This window comes from Carettochelys insculpta, chromosome 18 (assembly GCF_033958435.1).
Source record: "Carettochelys insculpta isolate YL-2023 chromosome 18, ASM3395843v1, whole genome shotgun sequence".
In the NCBI taxonomy this organism is placed as follows: Eukaryota; Metazoa; Chordata; order Testudines; family Carettochelyidae; genus Carettochelys; species Carettochelys insculpta.
In genome coordinates, this window is record NC_134154.1 from 5078861 (window position 1) to 5098149 (window position 19289).

At 44.5% G+C, this 19289-nt stretch overlaps 1 protein-coding gene across 2 annotated transcripts in view; it reads right to left on the minus strand.

Moving 5' to 3' along the window:
• BICDL1 (BICD family like cargo adaptor 1) overlaps positions 1-17623 on the minus strand; it is a 67961-nt gene extending 50338 nt beyond the window's left edge. For both annotated transcript variants that reach the window (XM_075012699.1, XM_075012698.1), the window contains exons 1-2: positions 17204-17623; positions 9017-9232 (exon numbers count right to left, since the gene is read on the minus strand). In XM_075012699.1, the coding sequence (XP_074868800.1) occupies positions 9017-9232; positions 17204-17623 (636 nt within the window). The remainder of the gene's footprint in view (positions 1-9016; positions 9233-17203) is intronic.
• Between the last annotated feature and the right edge of the window lie 1666 nt (positions 17624-19289).

The window sequence follows — 19289 nt, forward strand, 5'->3', positions numbered from 1 at the left end:
ATCAGTGAACTACCATATGTCATATACATAATTTGTACATACCACTGTATTTTCATAATTAGCACTCAGATGGGGCATACCTATTGTCTCCTTTGGGGAGTGCTCAAGGCAGGGCAGGAGTCAGCCAGCACGTCTCCATCACCAGTTCCGAAAATGTTCTGCCATTATATTGGGCCATGGTTTACAAAATGGTGAAAGTAGAAATGATGAGAGGCTTACTGGCTTGGCACTGGAATTCTTGGAGCAAAGACAGTTGGGAATATAAGTAAGACATATGCAGTGGTGCTGGAACTATTTTTGGAGTTTTGGAGTGGTGGGAGGGCTGAGCTGCACCTCTATTACTTTTGTCTGTGCCCCTCACTGCCCCTTATATCTGGGCTTGGCAGCCAGGACACCACTTGTGGGGCTGGTGGCTGTGTGGGACCCTAGACCAGCAGAGGAGCCCCTAGGCATCAGTGGGCTTGGTTTCTGGGACCCCAGGCAGCAGGGGCATGTGACCAAGATGCCCAAAATCTGGAGGGTGCTGCAGCATCCTTGCAAACCTCATACGTGTTTATATGGCTAAGAGATCAAATTCAGCCTGATCTAAGCAGGTGCAGCTCTTATTTAAGTGAAAGAAAAGGCACCTTCTTATCCAAAGCTTGACAGGTTTATTACATATAAACAGAAAAATTCATCACCTTTGTATGGGGTGGAAAAATGCATTTTATGTACGTGTTTCAGTAAGGTAAGCCTTTCTAAATTTTACTCGACCACTTGCCTGGAGCAAGTAATTATTTGACAGCTAAGTACTTTGTTCATTACCTGTCACAGTAAAGTATGGACATTCATTCTTGGGCTGGTCAACCTCCATGACAATTTTTGGAAGATGGAGGCAAATCAAGGCGAACCTGTTTCCGGGAGCAGCTAAGCAAAAAGCCGCATGTCTCATTCAGCAGATGAGTGTGTGCCACTTCCCTGTGGCTATTCGTTTAAATAGGAATGTCAGACAGCTCCTGACTGACCATCTTAGACGTCACCACTGCGTCTTCCATGCACTTGCAGCCTATCTGCAGTGGACTCACTAGCGGAATAACAACTTTGTCACCATGGCAACATCATCAGATGGGGGACAATGTAATTTGCTGCAGCCTAGCAACTGGTGATGGGGCTGCAGAGCAGCTCTGGAAATAGTAAATAGGCAGCGTAGAGTGATATTGATCATCCCCAGGCAAAAGTTGGGATGATGCTGAGGATGAGTGGAATATCCTCCCACTCCTGTAAAGCCTTACCACAGGAATCAGATGGGGAAATACCCAACATCTCCCCGCCCCCAACGGTGTCCAGTGGCAGGACAAAGTAGTGAAGAGGATGGAAAACAATCCAAATACAATCATAAACACCTCTTCCTTAACACTTCACCTTGTGAAATCATCCAGTCTCCCTCTTTGCCACAAGGCTGAGCACAGCATTTGCCTAGTTGCTATCATGCCTAGGGACTACTCTGAAAATAACAGTGCTGTATGGTTACGTAGCACCTTCCATCCTGAATCTCTGAGCCCACCTCCGTATGACATATCCCTGAAATTGTACCATGGCTGGGATGAGGGGAGGAGCTATCTGTCCCCTCTTACATTTGTTAGCAAAATAATTCCTCTGCTCTGACATTGGGCAAAACTGTCAAGTACATTTCAATGGAATTAAAAGTTGTGCTTTTGAGGGCTCCTAGGAAAGAAAATCACTTGTTGCTTATATTTGCTGACAGGGATGGAGAGAAATGATATTTTGATTAATGAAATGAGGAGAAAACCACAAATTAACACCAAGAGGCCGAACCATAGGACCGAGAATGCCCAGTGTGAAAAATTCATCCTATCCAGTTTACTGCATTTAGTTATTTACCTCAAAATACAGAGCTAACCTGACACCTCTCCCCGCCCACCCTCCAGGAATTCAAACTTGCAGTTCCAAGCAGTTTATCTGTTTCTTAGAGGTTGAGATAATGAAAATATCCCCCATGTAACCAGCAGCAAACCTTCATTAAGCATACTAAATAGGAGAGGTCTACAATGGGGTGTTACATCTAGAATGACCTTAAAGCAACTCATAACTTTAAAACTTCTCTGCATTTTTCTATAAGCACCATTGCCATTTTGGACAGACAAATGGATCATTTGTCTTATACCATTTGACCATGTTTCTTAGCATCCATCTAGGGCAGTAGTTCTCAAATGTTTGGCCTGCGGCCCAGCCTGCTCAAAGTAAACCTTTCCGCAGACCTCTCAGCCAATGACCCACAATAACAAATCACATTTGCTTATCTCAAAAGACCTTAAATACTACGTTATTCATATTAGGCTACTGGAACATAAAAGCATAAATATGCAGCTATAACATAGGTGGGTGTATATTTAGATCTTATTGTGTATATCATGCTAGTTTTCCAAACTTCATTTTAAATGAAGTAAAATATTAATTTATGTCCAAAACAACATGTTTCAACATTATCTTATTTATGGCAGGGGTAGGAAACCTTTTTGGGGGCCTCTGACCCACAGAAAAATCAGTTGTACACCACACAAAAATGCGAAGCAAAAGAAAAAACCAAAACCAAAACCAAAAAACCCCAGCCATCACTGATGTGGCTCCCAACGAGTCAACTCAATCCCATCATGCTACAATTCCACAATGCAGGGTGAGGAAGTGGGAAGGGAGGACTGAGGTTCAAAGCTTCCTACAGGCCAGATTAATTCTTCTGGGGTTCCAGGGCTAGTAGATTTTGTGGTGCCCCATGGGCTCTAGGGTGGGGCTGAAAATGAGGGGTTCAGTGTGTGTGTGGGGCTGCCAGGGTACAGGATGGGGTATAGGTCTGAGTATGAGGGGGATGGGAGGGCAGTTACTGCCTCCTCACTCCTCACCCTCCCAGGTACTGCCCCTTGCTGATCCTACTGGCCACAATTCCAGCCAATAGGAGCAGTGGAGAAAGCCTTCTGGTGAGTGGCTTCCTGTTCTTCTGTACTCCCAGCTGTTGGTGGGGCCACAGTAGCGCACAGAGCTGCTTCCTCCCTCTAGAAACCAGATCCATCCCATGAGGCTCAAGGCTCCACCACCCCTTCAGCAGGAAGCTGGAGCTCCAAACATGTGCGGGGACCTGCAAGACAGCTGCGGACCACACTTTGAGAACCACTGACCTAGGGCACTGAATCTACAGTTTCTGGGTAAGAACAGACAATTGTGGCTGTGTCCCATATTTACAGATTTAGTATAGAAAGCCCCTGTCATCTGGTCATGACATTCCATAAACCTGGATTATTAGTGTAAGGAATGTGCCAGCAGGAGCTCAATACTGCTGAAGGATTGGGGGAATGTGTCTTTTAGAGATCATTTGCATGAAAATGAAAAGGTGTGCATATGTAATGCCTTGTAAACAAAGCCTGATGGATAGCAGGTGAAGCAATGAAGTTTATCTACTGTAAACAACATGTTATTGTGAAGTCACAATTTATGCTATCATCCAGTGTAAGAATTGTGGAGTCTTACCAATGCTTGAAGTTGTTGTGGAGGTACAGGGCAGACATCTCTGCTGTGTAAGATATGGATTACACAGGGCTCCCTCCAGCTAAGCATTATGGGATTGAAGGGGTGAGGGATAGTGGTTGAACCTGCTGTCTGGGAGCCTTTTGGCCATACAACTGTAACACCAGTTTGACTAGTTCTCCCCTCCCCGCCCCCCACTGTTCAAAGGTAGATCTAAAGCTGAGTCTATAGTTATTCTGTGACAATCCACCTTGGTGGATACTGAGGTGCTGTGGCTAGGGCCAGAGCTGAATGCCACTTTGAGCTGAAATCACTGGTAGCTGAAGCCACAGGGAGCTGGACTCACAGGGTTTTGTCTACAGCAAAACACACATGACAGCAGGCAAATGGCCGGCAGAGCACAGTGGACCATTGGTTGGCAGGAGTGACCTGAGGGCAGCTGGTAGGAGAAGCAGCGGGCAGCCAACAGGGGGGCTGGCAGAAGCGACCCGTGAGCTGCTAGTGGGGCAGCTGGCAGGGGCAAGTGGAATGGCAGACCAGCACAAAGGTGGCATTGCCTCAGGTTCAATGAGGGAATGCATCAGGGTGAGGTGTCAGGTCCTGCATGGACTGGACAGAGTTGTAAGTGGGGCATTTGAAGGGGGTATGGTCAAAGTTTGGGTGTGTGGAATGGATCCTTACAGTACTGGACTGGTGAGACTGAGAGGCAAAGAACACTGCTCAAACCATTTGAGCTGGGACATTTACTTGAGGTTTGGTCATACTCCAGCATCGGGGGGGAAGGGGAGGCAATGGGGTGGTGGTCAGGCAGTGCATATGTTGGTCGTCATATCGGCACCACACCAACCCTATTGCTACTGGCAAGGACAAAAGCTTCCGGCAACTGGGTGTGTGCCCATATGCACCCAACTTGGAAAGGACATGAGCAATCACTCGATGAAGAACCTCATGAACATGACCCTAAGATGCTCCTATTAAATATTTGTTTATAGATTAAGTTATTAGAACACTGTGAACCAAATTAATTCCTGGTGTAATATCACTACACATTAACAGAGTAACACTAGAGATGTATTTGGCTGAAACTATTTCCCCTAGTTAGCAACAATGCCAAATCTGGAAATGCACTCTGCAAAGGCAACTTAATTGTATATGGAAACCTAGATAAATTACTTAAAACTTATATTGTAAGAACCAACAGGAACAAACATTTAATAAACCCTGCAGCTTACTAACTGCAAACAGAAAACTCCACATTACTCTGTGTAGAGCAAGGGTAGCGTGAAAGGTACTCAATAGAGTAACAGTATAACAAAAATGTTTTTTCTATAACCATATTGAGAGGACTAACGACATTCTTGGCAAGCAGAATGAAGAACAGCGGCCAGTAACTGTAAAGCTAGGAGTCACATGCTCATGTTCCATCTAAATTTAATAACAATAGTGTAACACCAAGCTATTAGAAGGAAACCTGTCCTAATGGCACCCACTGTCCCCAGATAGAGAAACAGACCTCAAGACGGGTGGAGAAAACTTAGCAGCATTTTGGCTGGCAAGAAACTACTTATCAATAGTGGAGGTTGTGGAATCCTCATTCTATGATGGTTGTCCTCACTTTCCTATTGGTTGTCTGTATGATCTCTAGTTTGTAATTGCTTCTGTCTGCTGTATAATTAATTTTGCTAGGTGTAAATCAGCTATGGTGGTGGGGTCTGATTGGTTAGCTAATTCTGTTACAGTTGGTTACGATTGGTTAGTAAAATTATACTAAAATAATTGGTCAAGGTATAGCTAAGCAGGACTTAAGTGTCACTGCATAAACTGGGGTCCAGGAAGGAAGGAAAAGAAGGAAAAAGAGCAGGAAGGAAGGAAGAGGAAGAAGGAAAAAGACCTGAAAGAGCTCATATCCACGACACAGCCAAAGACCAGAGATGCCAGAATTCCTCTGCATCACCATGGCCATGTCTACACTAGCCAAAAACTTCAAAACTGCCATGCAAATGGCCATTTCGAAGTTTACTAATGAAGCACTGAAATACATATTCAGCGCCTTATTAGCATGCGGGCGGCCATGGCACTTCGAAATTGACGCGGCTCGCTGCCGCGCAGCTCATCCAGATGGGGCTCCTTTTCGAAAGGACCCCGCCTACTTTGAAGTCCCCTTATTCCCATCTGCTCAAAGGAATGCGTGGCCATTTCGAAGTTTGGGGCTCGTGTAGATGTAGCTTAAGAATGTAAGACAGTTTGGTTGAAGTGCCGCGGCCGCCCACATGCTAATGAAACGCTGAATATGCATTTCAGCGCTTCATTAGTAAACTTCGAAATGGCCATTTGCATGGCCGTTTCAAAGTTTTTGGCTAGTGTAGACGTAGCCCATGAAGTGCAACAACCAGTATCCAGAGAGACTGACTTTGTCTGGCCAACAGGGGAAGTGTGTCTGCCTTTATCAGGAGTGGTCAGCACGACACTGTGTGCTTAGTGTGTATTCTGCTTGCCTGGCAATTGTCAATAAATAGAGAATAAGAATGTTATGGTGTGAGGCTTTTTCAGTGGCAAAGATCCTGCAGACCCGCAGGAAGTTATGACCTGATCCCTGGAGACTGGGTAAGGGTGGGTGTGTCCCTGAAGTGTGGAAGGGATAAAGAAATTTGTGCAGGTAACAAATAGAAAGCAATTGAAAAAGAAAAACATTATGCAGGCCCTCAACATTGGGATAAGGTATTTCTCTCCAAGCAAAGTAAGGCAAAGGGGCAAAAACAAACTTTTATTTCCATTCCTACAAAGCTGCCATCTCTTAATACAGAATCTGAAGAGGAAATACGTATTTGAAAACTTGAGACAGATTAGTCACTGAAAGGACAGCATGTGGCTAGTAACTGAAACCTGCTCTGGAGACTTGTACCTGAAAAAGTTCTGGCTGATCTTCCCCCAGTTTTCAGTCTCTAGAGGGACTGACTGAAATAGCTCATTATAACATCATGTCAGCAGAAGATGTTGCTTGATTCTACATACGAACTATCTTAGAAGGAAACTAAAGCAACTTAACACTCCACTTTCTCTAAACACTGAAAGCTATTCTAGCAACACAACACTACTTCCTGTAACAGAAAACAGATTTTCATTGCAAAAATGGTGGGAACTTTATGTTGTTAAATTTACGTAAAAGAAGCTTAACTAAATGTGGAATGATGCATCCTCATCCAAACTGTACATGCAGCAACAGGCCACAGAAGTCCATTGTTTGGCAGCAGGAAGTATGTGGGATTGCCATCTGTTAAAAACCTCCTTCAGAAATAATATGAAAGATTTTTTCAGTCACTTCCTGCCAAAGGAAGAAGCCAATACTTTCAATCATTAAAAGACCCTTTTTATTAATTATCTTACAGTAGCAAGTAGAGGCTGGAACAGAGATTGGATCTTGGTGTATTAGTTGTTTTGGATACACAGGCTGCGTCTACGCTACAAACTTACTTTAAAGTTAACTTTGAAGTAAGCTGCTACTTCAACGTAGCATGCAGAGCATCTACACACACTTTCCCTTACTTCGAAACTAAGTTTGAAGTAAGGGAGGCTAACTTTGAAGTCCCCACTCCATTCCTGGGAACGGAGTAGTGGCTCACTTTGAAGTTTAACTTCGAAGTTAGGTGTCCGTACATGCTCTACTTCGCAGTTGCTTACTTCAAAGTTATTTTGTATTGTAGACACAGCCACATAGGAAGAGACAGTCCCTGCTCCCACAAGCCATCTACCTAAATTGATAAGATAGGAAGTATAGGTTAAGTAGGTACGTACATAGTCGTATCAGTATGGTATGACAGTATTTCACACAGGTTAATGAATTTCTCTTCTACACCTCAGGAACTCGATAACGATTATTATACCAATTCAAAATAAAAAGCAGAGATGGGAAAATAAGACACAGACTAAATCACTTGCCCAGTGCCACACAGGTAATTTGTGGTAGAGCTAGAACAAAACCTAAAATTTCCTAAATTGAGGGCCAATGACTTAACCACAAATTCATCTTTCCTCTCATACAGAGATCTTGCAGAAGCCACGTACACAAATAGACAAAGTGAATGCACAACTGCCACCAGAACCCCTGTGTCCAGCTACAGGTATTCTCTTAGTGCCCGTGCTGCAACTTGGTCCTTATTTTTGTTTTCCCAACACTTTATCCTATCAGCTCTAGACGATAAAATCCTGACCCAGGCTGCTTCTCTGATGACCTCAGGCCTCTGAATTGACACAGTGCACTGTACCGTTCCAGTTACTGCACTTGATACGCTGCAGTGTTAATTTAGCACGTTCACACAACACATTTTTGCAGAGATACTACCATACAGACCATTTGAGTTCTATTAAAAACACCAAAAAGTCCTGTGGCACCTTAAAGATTAACAAATGTAATTTGACATAATCTTGCAAGGGTTGGAGCCCACTTTGTGAGATACATGATGAGTTCTCTGGGAGTACCATGGAATAAAGGATATCGATTCTTAATTTGCTAAGATAGGTTAGTTTTGGGCCCTGACAACCTTCATAACCCTTCTAGAAATTATGGAAGATGTATATTTAATTGAGAGAAATTTCTCATTGTAGTTTTCAGTTTTCAATCCAGCTTCGTGCAGTGGGCCAAATTTTGTCTTTGGTAAAAATTATGTAATCACAATGATAGCAGCAGAGTTTTGCATACTGCGCCATGATCAGGGTTGGCAACAGGTTTTGGTAGGCTCTGGGCAATGGTGGAAGGGTCTCTGTTCTGGGCCCCCTGGAAGGTGAGGCCTCAGAGAGAAGGGACAAGGCTAGGGGCAGTCAGCCTCTGGTGTCGCCTGGACTGTGCTGAGCAGGGTTTGGTGGTGATTTAAAGGGCCTCAGGCTCCAGCTGCTGCTGCTGTGGTAGTGTCTGTGATGTCCCAGAGCCCTGGACTCTTTTAAATTGCCATGTCCCAGGACAGCTGCCCCCTTTGCTCTCCCCGACCATGGACAGAATTAGCTCATTACATTCAGGTGACCAATTTTGCCTTCGTTCTAACAGTACATATTCCATGCAACTCAATAAGTGTCACACCTGGATAACTGGAGGCAGAATTGGGCCTTTGGTGTCTTCATTACATCGACAGTAGACTAGTCTTATCCTACAGATATTAAAATATTCCAGACATTTCAAGATGATGTTTAGAAATCTGATTTAAGATCCTGGAGAGGAAAAAAGTTGTCTAAAAACATCCAGAATAAAAAAATCCTTACTGGACAATTAGCAATATGTAAATGTGTTGTGAATCTCCACTTTCAGGATTCAAAGTGCAGTATACAGACAATATTTTGTGTTGGGGCATTGATGTAGTCTGAGCAAAGCCACTGAACAGATTTTTTCTAAGGGAAGGATCTCCCTCATTTGCATAAAAGATTGATTACAGAAGAGCTCAAGACTTTCTGAATGACAGATTTGACTAATGTGGAGATTTCCACCATTGGTATCCCTACTCGAAGGCCTCACCTTGCTGAGCTGATCCAAGAGTCTTTGGTTCTGTTCAGATAGTTCTTGGACGGCGCGTGTTTTCTCCCGATCTGCTTCACGAAGGTGAACCTGCTGCTTCTCTAGTTCATCCTGTAGCTGTTTCACATCACTCTCCAATTCAGATACCCTTCCTTCCCATTCCCCTTCTCTGTTCTCAAACCGTCGCCTTAATTCATGTTTCTCTTGTTCCAGATGCTAGGTAATAGAAAGAAAGAAAGAAAGAAAGAAAGAAAAAAGATTATGAAATGGGAAAAAAATCACAGCATGCTGAATGTTCCTACCAGATTTCCTATGCCAAGATGTCCCTGGTGTTTTGCATCAGCTCCTCCCTGTGCTTCTATATAGCAAATGCAAAACAAGAATTTAATACTTTTATGTCACTTGCAACTCTACATTAGAGTCAAGAAACAGATACTGAAAACTCTTCCTATTCCAATAATAAATCTGCACATGTGCTTTGTAGTTAGAGGTAGTCAAAATGCCAAATTTTATTTTGAGTACAAAGAAACAGCAAAGCAGACTTTGAATGTCAATAAGCAGAAAATTTAGGTCACATAGGCCAATTAATAAATTAGACAAACATGAGGCAACTCAAACAATTTGGGCGTAGGTCAATAGTACCATCCTCTCATTCTTATCTTGCTCTCACAGAGATCTGTGGTGCTTTATGCCAGTGGTGTCCCATAGGAATTCAAAAATCACCACACTTGTGGTGGTTGTCCTTCTATATTCGCTACATTATACAAACCTTTATGGAGCCAGGCACTCCCAGCCCCCTGCCCTGGCTCTAAATAAATGCCCTCCTCCTCCTGCAGAGCCAGGCACTCCTAGCTCACCCACCCCAACTGAATGCCCTCCCCCAGGGCTAGGCACCCTCAGACTCCCCTACCCCCACTGTTTGAATTCAATGCCTGTGACTCTCCAGAACCTCTGGGACTGCCACCACTGCCATGTGCTTCTCTCACCAAGAGGTGGGGCATACGTGCAGAGCAAACAGACAGCATTACCATGTGTGGCTCTCAGGAGGAGCTGCATTTAAAAGCTCCAAGAGCCACATGCAGCTCAAGAGCCATGGGCTGGCCATCCGCATATTTGCCACAATGTAGTGTCCTATTTGCCACATGAGGTGAGTGGCGAGCACACTGTACACCCCTGCTTTATGCAATCCCTCTTGTCATATGGCTCCTCCTGTCCTAATTGGGTACACAGTGTTACTGTGTGCTGTAAAACAACTTTTTTCCACCCAAAACGGCTTGTGTGTCAGTGGCTGGTGAAGTGACTCCTGTACATAATATATGTATGTAAATATTTAAGACCAGATTTTCAGAAATTGACTTTAGTTTTGTAGGTACAATTTTGCATCTACAATTTGTAAAAATCACGTAGTTGGAAGTCTATTAGAATTTGTACATATTGTGGGGGGCGGGCAATTAACTGAAGGCTTAAAAATGGAGGCTAAACTAACACAGAACTGAAAATTAAGTCAAATTGCTTCCATATTATGCCCTTTTGCAGAAAAACTCAAGAAAGCTAAAGTTACTTGGAAAACTCAAGTTCAGAGAATTTCTGGTGTAACAGACCAAATTTGCTTGACTGCTAACTGGGCACAGAGTGAAGCCATTTCCTGTTGATGCTCCGAGATTCTTAGGAAAAATCTTGGGTACACTGAAGAGTAAAACCTCTTTTTGCCACTCCTGGGGTTCCCTTTTCCCACATGGCAAGTTGACTCCCTCAGAAGCCATGCTGCCAATGCCTCCTCTCCTTAATGCGGTCCTCCTTCCAAGAACAAGGGACAGCATGGGACAACAGGCCAATGGGATTAAGACAGCAATTCCCCATTTCTCCCAAGGCACAATTCCATAGTGAACAGATCCCTAGACCTTCATGTCCATAAACCCCTGGAGAGGAAAATCACACAGTATTTATGTGGCGTGACTTCTTGGGTGTCTTTATCTATATTGTGCTAGAACCTGCACTCCAGTCATGGATCAGCCTCATTGTGCCAGGAACTGAACAATTGAAGAAAGACAGTTCCTGCTCTGAAGTGTCTCATCTCAATTATAGAAATCTCACAAGGAAAAGTGTCTCCTACTAGTTTAATGCTGCTATAGCTGCTGCAATCTGCGGGGTACATTCTAATTTTAGCAGGTGAGAGGGAGTTATGCATGTATATACCCACACATCAAGCCAAAATTAACCTCCTTTGTAACTCAATATCTCATTGATTGTGAGGCACTGTTCAGAAGGATTGGGGAAAGTTATAGACAGAAGACTGAACCTCAGCATGATGGGTATAAGTAGTGCAAAGAGATTACAATCAAAATTCTCAGGTGTATAAAGAAAGCTACTGTACTTAACAAACAGAAACAAACTGTAAGCATATACACAGGACCAAAATGAATATTTAAAAATATTGTGTTCATGTACTGCAAAACAGTTAAATAAATGAAAATGATACAGCAGATGGGAACCACAATAATTCAGGGAACACAGTGGCCAGGAAGAGCTAATAGCTCTAGTGAAAGAGATACACAAAAAAGTATTGTGGGACACAACTGCAGAGTCAAAGGGGTAGAATCCACCAAGATGGGCTGACTAGTCTTGCTTTGTCTATGTTGCTGTTTTCATTGTTACAATTATTTGTCTGAAAAACAGAACCTTCCTATAATCAATCCTTCCCCAAACCCAGACCCCTGTAAGACTGATGGTGATCTCTTCTGTTTTTCCATGTTGTTTAGTACTGACAGGAGTGATAGACTAAATGGTTCAAATCGGTATTTTTTCCGCACATGCTCATTTATATTTCACTCAGAACTAAATTCTAGACAACATTATTTTGTGAAAGTGTACATCCTCATCCAATTAACAGAGCTGGGTCTATCCTGACTTAAAAAAAACAAGAGCAAGTGGGAGTTTCCTTGTACAATGAGAAGCTGCATTGCAAGATGCTGGAAAAAGGGCACAGAAAGGAACAGTGACCTTTTCTTAAATCCCATGCAGAGGATAACAATGAGATTAGAGAGCATTCAAACTATAAAATAACCCGGAGTCCATACTTAGACATGTATTCATTCTCTGACTAGACACTAAAGCTGTGTCTACACTACAGAGTTCTGTTGACAGAAGTCACTGTCAACAGGTATTTCCCAACAGAACCTCTGTCTACAGAACATGTCCACACCTAATAGGGGCTCCACCTGTTGATGCTCTCTGTCAACAGAAAGCAGCCAGACTGCCCAGCCTTCTGTCAACACAACAGCTAACTGGAAGCTCTACAGACAGGGATGCCCAATGAACTGGAAGCCCCCTCTATTGACAGAGGGCCCCCTGGAGCATCTACACAATTTTTCTGTACAGAATCCGTCTACAGAGGTGCTATGCCTCAAACTTTCAAGACAGAACTCTGCTGGGAAAAAGGTTGTGTTCTGCTGACAGATTTTTGACAGAATGCATTTGTAGTGTGGATGCTCTTTAAGTTTGTCAACAGAAGGCCTCTTCTGTTGACACAACTCTGTAGTACAGATCCTTCTTAAGGCTATATCTAAACATCAGTTATTTTGAAATAAGCCATTCCAGAATACCTATTTTGAAATAACATGCCTGGCCCCATCGTTCCTATTTTGAAATAGTACCATTGGATGCCATTACTGCTTATTTCAAAATAACACTATTCCATGTCTTAACAACTCTTATTTCAAAATAGCTGTTTTGAAATAGGCATTATTCCCCCTGCAATAAGGTTTATGAAATTCTAAATAACGTGCCTGCTATTTCAAATTTATTTCAAAATAGAATGTGTGTAGTGTAGATACTCCAAAGTTATTTTGAAATAACAACTGTTATCTCAAAAGAACTTTGCTGTATGGCTGTTGCTCAAGAAGTCTGTCAAAATAGTGTGTATGGCACAGGTTGAACCTCTCTTGTCTGGCACCCTCGGGACCTGACCAGTGCTGGACGAGAGAATTTGCCGGATAAGGGGAGCTCAATATTGTCTAGCACATTATGAACACTTACACTTCTTATTGGGCTCTTAGAAGACATTGAGGGGTAAATTACAGCTAAATAGCAGGACAAAACACTGAGCCAAGACTGATGGCTGGAAACAAATTTCATGGGACCATAGGAAACTTGGCCACACCCATGATAAGTTTCCATCTGGCTAACGAAAATTATGATGGATTACGGAGTGTGCCGTATGAGAGAATTCAGGATTACAGAGGTTCAACCTGTATCAGATACAGAATCTTAGTAAACCAGACACTACTTTTTGGAGATTACAAAGAACTAACTGTGCATTGCATGTGTATGTTTCAGAGGAGAACAAAATTATGAAAATGCAAAAAGTGAGGAGAGAATATAGATTTATAGCTGTTCTGATGATTCCAATAGAGTAGAGCAGTACCTTGGCAGCTGGAAAGTAAATGTAATGGAGAAATGTCACTAATTCTCAGCATCAGCTCTGAACAGTTAACTTGGGTGAGAAGGAGGAAATATCTCTTGAAACTTGCTATTGCTATTTAACAGCAGTAAACCTGTTACAACCAGGGAGATCTCAGCTAACATCTCAGTTTCAGGAAGGAGCAATAACAAATTCTACAAAGGGAGAAAGAAAGCTCAACACAGGGAAATGGATTAAAATAAACACAGATCTTTTTCTTCCCCTGCCCCTCCACCCCAGTGGGCTCCTGCTCCCATTGAAGTAAATTAAATTTTCCTAATACACTGCTTGATGAACACAGGATTATCTATATTTATTTTTTGCAGAATTTGTGTAGCTATATTGGTCCCAGGATATGATAGAGTCAAGATATTATCACAGAACACTCTCTCAGTCAATTTAAAACAAAAGCCAATCTAGCTATTAAACTAATTTACTAAGAGTGGAAAGAGCTAAATGTTAAAACCATGCACTTTGTGGGAAAATTAAACTAATGAATAATGTAATTAAACAACATTTTGAACAAATGTCACCTCATGTCTGTTGCTATCTGAAAATTACTGGGAAGTTTAAGTACAGCGAGAGACTTACTGGCTATAGGAAAGTATTTGTCTTAGTAACAAAAAAGCAGATTTCCCTTTAGGATAAAAAAATTTCACAGAACAAAAGGACTTTGGTACTTAACTTAACCCCTTATACTCCAAGTGGAGCATACAACCATAGAATCATAGAAGAGTAGGACTGGAAGGGACCTCGAGAGGCCATCGAGTCCAGCCCCCTGCCCTCATGGCAGGACCAAGCACGTTCTAGACCATCCCTGGTAGCCATCTATCTAACTTCTTCTTAAATATCTCCAGTGATGGAGATTCTACCACCTCCCTTGGCAATTCGTTTCAGTATTTGATCACCCTGACAGTTAGGAACTTTTTCCTAATGTCCAACCTGAACCACCTCTGCTGCAATTTAAGTCCATTGCCTCTTGTTCTATCCTCAGAGGCAAGGAAGAACAAGTTCCCTCTCTCTGCCTTATGACACCCTCTTAGATACCTGAAAACTGCTATCATGTCCCCCCTCAATCTTCTCTTTTCCAAAGAGTCATTTTCCATAGGTCATCACAATACAATAAATTCACAAAACCTCTTGAATATGCAAAGATGTATGATTCCACAACAAAGACAAGGATATGCTGAAGTGGGCACACAAGGTCAGTGTCAGGTAATGATCTCAAATTAGAAGGTTAATCTGTCAGGGTTCAACCTATCTCTAAAACAGTGTTCCTTGGGGTCAATATTTTCAATAATATTCACTGGTAGAATTCAAAATGTCTATTGTAAATCGCTAAGCAAAGAACTGTTGTAATAGTAATTCTTCATATAGTTGTGTAATACAATTGGTCTAAGAGAAGCCGCTGGCAAAAGGCCTTTCATTTATTATTACTCCATTCCAACACAAAAATCAATACATATCTCAATCCACTGAGTTCCTAGCAAAAAGCATCTCAGCTATTTATAGGTATTTTCAAAGCAGACAGTTCACACATATCCATGTTATCTGTTGACATACATTATGCATACTAGCCAATTGCTAAGGTACAAAGATTATGTACAATACCAGAGGTGTCCAATATGTTCGCCATTCACCACATGTGGTGAATAGGATACCACTTTGTGGTGAATATGGCTCTTGAGCTGCATGAGGCTTTTGGAGCCTTTAAATGTGGCTCCTCCTGAGAGCCACACATGGGGAGCGCTGTATGCCTGCCCCACACATTCGCCCCAGCCCTTGATGGGAGAAACGCACAACAGAAGCAGCAGTGGCCCCAGTGGCAGCTCCAGCAGCAGCTCCGGCAGCTCTGGCAAGTTGCCAGCAATGAATTAAAATGGGGGGGTGGTTGCTGGGGCTGCCTGGCTCTGGAGGAGGAGGGAGGAAATGTGGCAAATATGAAAAGACAAAAACCACAAGGGTGGAGATCTTTGAATTCCTATTGGACACTGCTGTACTATAACACAGTGCCTTCTACTTTAAGTTTCGATTCTGAAGTGTCCTTAATCTAGTCATAAAAAAGTATTATGTCCACAGTTAAAATGTACCTACTCTTTTACATGCAAAATCAGCACCTACTTCACAGAACTTTCAGCACGCTATGTTGCAGACTGTTCTATACAGTACAAAAAAATGGAAAGGGGTAATATTTTCCTTTTATTCAGTAATTTTTCCCAAATAGTTTTTTCCTACCATCACAGGGGCCGGGGGCAGATTTTCAGCCAATGACTTGCTAAATGCCTTTCCAGGTCTGTTGTGGCTTCTCTCTTAGTTTATAATAACCATATGCCTCAACTCCAGTAAACACAATAAAGGAAGATACACATATGAAGAATTACTGTATTCTAGATGACCAACCACACCAGAATTTTTCTGGTGGTTGGGCATCATTTGGTACTGAAATGCCTTCATGCAGTTCCCCAGGTTCCAGTAGCCTATCCAGTTGTTTGATTATATACAGGTCATTAAAAAATTACTGTGATGTTAACTTTGGAGGGCTTCATTTCCATTAACTATTGTTCCCTTGGTAGGACCTGGAAGGTCTGTAGACAGAGTTTTGCAATGTTCTATACCTTATCTTTGGGTAGTCAGAGATTTTCATAGTTTCCTCCATCCTTCATAGGCCTAAGTTAAGAGGAGAGGTCAAAGCAAAGCATCTCAAAGTTTCAATATAGAAATTTTCTTTTAGAAAGAATTAAACCTTGTATAGATTGAACCTCTCTAATCTGGCACTCTCTCCTCTGGCAACATCCATAATCTGGCATGATTTTATTTAGCTGGATGACCACTTATCATGGGTGTAGACAAGTTTCTCGTGGTCCATAAAGTTTGTTTACAGCTACCAGGCCTGGTTCTCAGTGTTCTGTGCTGTTATTTAGTTCTGTTTTACCCCAACTGTCTTCTAAGAACCCTGGAATCAGTGGAAGCATTCGTAAAGCTGATAGACAATATTGACGTCCTGTGGTCTGGCATATTCTCTTGTCCAGCACTGGTCAAGCTCCGAAGGTGCCAGATGAGAGAGGTTCAACCTGTAGTAGAGTCGGAGTTAATATGTAAAATGTGTACAGTGCACATGTTCAAAGTAAATCAGACAAAAGGGACTCGAACCTGAAACGTATAAACAAGTCTCCAAAAGTTACCTTTACAGAAAAAGTAACTTGGCCAAACATAAAAAAAGGGAGGACGCTTGTTATTTGTGCTCTTTTACAAGAAAAGGCTCCAGCAATGTCCTGAACTTGGCATTGCCAACTCCAGACCAGGGAACAGATGAGACAGAAAAACTTGCTGTGAGGAAAGACCCTCCTCCGTGCTTTCCAAAGGAGCTCCAGTCTTCCTGCTCCTTCAACCTCCCTCTGGTTCTCTCTCTGGCCCTCCCCGCTGAGTCCTTCCCACCAGGACTGCCACATCTCCTTTCTCCCTTCCACCCCAAGGCCCTGCAAGGCTTGTGGTGACTGCTGGAGCCCCAATTTCCCTCCTGCTCCCCCTTACAGAGTCCCTCCAGGCCCGGCTTCCAGGTCTCACAAGCTCCCCTATTTCCTGTCACTGGAGCCGAGGTCCCCCAGACAACAAGTGACCCTGGAGTGACCCCACCGCTCACTCCTGGTCTCCCCCGCGTGTGTCCTTGCGGCCGGCTCGTCCCCTCCCCTCCCCGAGCCAGGCTGGGTCCCCGTCCCGCCGACCCGCACCTCCAGCTGGTCGGTGAGCTCCTGGTGCATCCTCTCGTACTGCCTGCTGATGTCCTGGTTCCTCTCCAGCAGGGCCTTGCCCAGCCGCGCGGCCAGCACCAGGTCCTTCTCCTTCTGCCGGATCAGCGACAGCAGCTCGGGCGGCTGCCCGGCCGGGCCAGGCCCAGCTTCCTGTTCCCCGCCGAGCGGCGGCGGCGGCTGCCGCTGCTCTCCGGCGGCCGCCAGGAGCGCCAGCTCCTCCTCCAGCGCCAGCTCGAGCTCCCCCGGGCCGCCCTGGAGCGGCGCTAAGGCGGCGGCGGCAGCGGCGGGGCTCCGAGCGGCTCCGGCCCCCGCGGCCCCCTGCAGCTCCATGCAGCAGGCGCTGTCCAGCTCAGCAGGTGCTGAAGCCGCGCCCGCCAGGCCCAGGCAGTACGCGGCCATGGGCGCGCTCCGGGCTGCGGGGGCCGAGCCGCGCGGCCCCCGCCGCTGGGGCTGCCTCTAGCCCTGCGCCTCCCGAACGCGGGGCTGCGCCAGGAGCCTGCCGTGCCCGCGCCCAGCCGCCGCGCGCGCCGCCTCTCCCCGCGGGGAGCCGCCTCAGCCGCCCTGCTGCCGGAGCCCGGCTGTCTCAGCGCGCGCGGGCCGCTCAGCTCCGCAGCGCGGCTGCTGCCCGCGCCCCATCGCCGCCGCGGCGCCTGCGAACCATCGCGGCGGCGGCGCCCGAGCCGCCCCACCCCGAGCCCTGACGACAGCGAACACCTGCTCCCCGCGGCGCTCTGATTGGCCGAGCCGGGTAGCTCCATAGGCCGGCGCCCAGGTGCTGCCCCCATTAACCCCTCCGGGCCCCGAGGGCCAGAACACTCCCTCCTGCAGAGCCCCCCGGCCCGGGCTGGGGCCCTGGCTAGGCCGTGCGTCAGGGCTTGTCCACAGCCCGGGTTTAAGGACCCTTGCCTGGGACCCCGGGGCTGCAGCGCCCTCTCCGGGTAGCACCCGCTTTGGAATGCCCAGCGAAGGCTGAGCCTCAGCCTGAGCATGGAAGTTAATAGGGAACAATTTGTGTGCAAAACCAGACAACGGGTAAAGAGTTCAAGCCAGCCCCAGGCAGGCTTCACTGGCCATCTAGGTGCCCTGATGGGTGGCTTAGAAGTGATCTCAGATCCTTCTTTAAAATGCCCTACCGACACTTCTCTATGATAATGCGACACACTACAGTAAATGCTCCGGCATTCAGTTATCCTGAACTCTCAAATAACCAGCATTTTAGCCATCAGTAAATGTTAGTTACGTTTTCTGTAAGTACAATACAGTGAAAGTAAATACAAATACATACAGTATGTTTACAGTATACAGTACTACTGTTGGTGGTAAATAAAGTATTCTGCATACAATTTTGTTTGTTTCTTAATATCTAATCTTGTTTTTCTTTAGTGTTCAGTATTGCTAGCTATAACTCTCTATTATCCAGAATATTTGAGTATCTGGCAGGCTCCCAGTCCCAAGAGCTGCCAGATATGAAAGAGTTTACTGTATTAACATTCTGCATCTACTTAGCATCTGCCATCTGAGGAACTCCAAGCACTTTATAACCATCAGTAACTCCTTGGCATGAATGTAATCCCTATTCTACAGGCAATGAAACAGACAGAATTTAATTTACTTGCTGAAGACTATACAGGAAAAAATCAAAATTCCCTCTCAGGAGTTCTTAACTCTCAGGCTCACTCAGTTCACTAAACACCACTACTTGTACTGTTATAAATCATGAACCTCTTAAAACCTGCCAGATGCCAATAATATCCTAATGCTGAATATCATCCTGCCTAAAATTGGTTCATGAAAATCAGGATCTTTATGATTATCGAAACTTTCAGAACTCTTTTGGATGAATTACAATCTAGAATATTTTCCTACACATGATTCTCAAAGCACAGGCAGAACAACTGACTGGTTAAAGCAGGGGATTGGGAGTCACCAGGACCCCTGAGCTCTATTTCCAATTTACCTGTGACTTGCTTGTAAGGCAAACTGAAGCAAACTACTTAGGTCCACATTTTTCAAAGTGGCCTCTAGTTTTTAATACCTGTCTAGAATTCAGCTGGAATTGTATGCA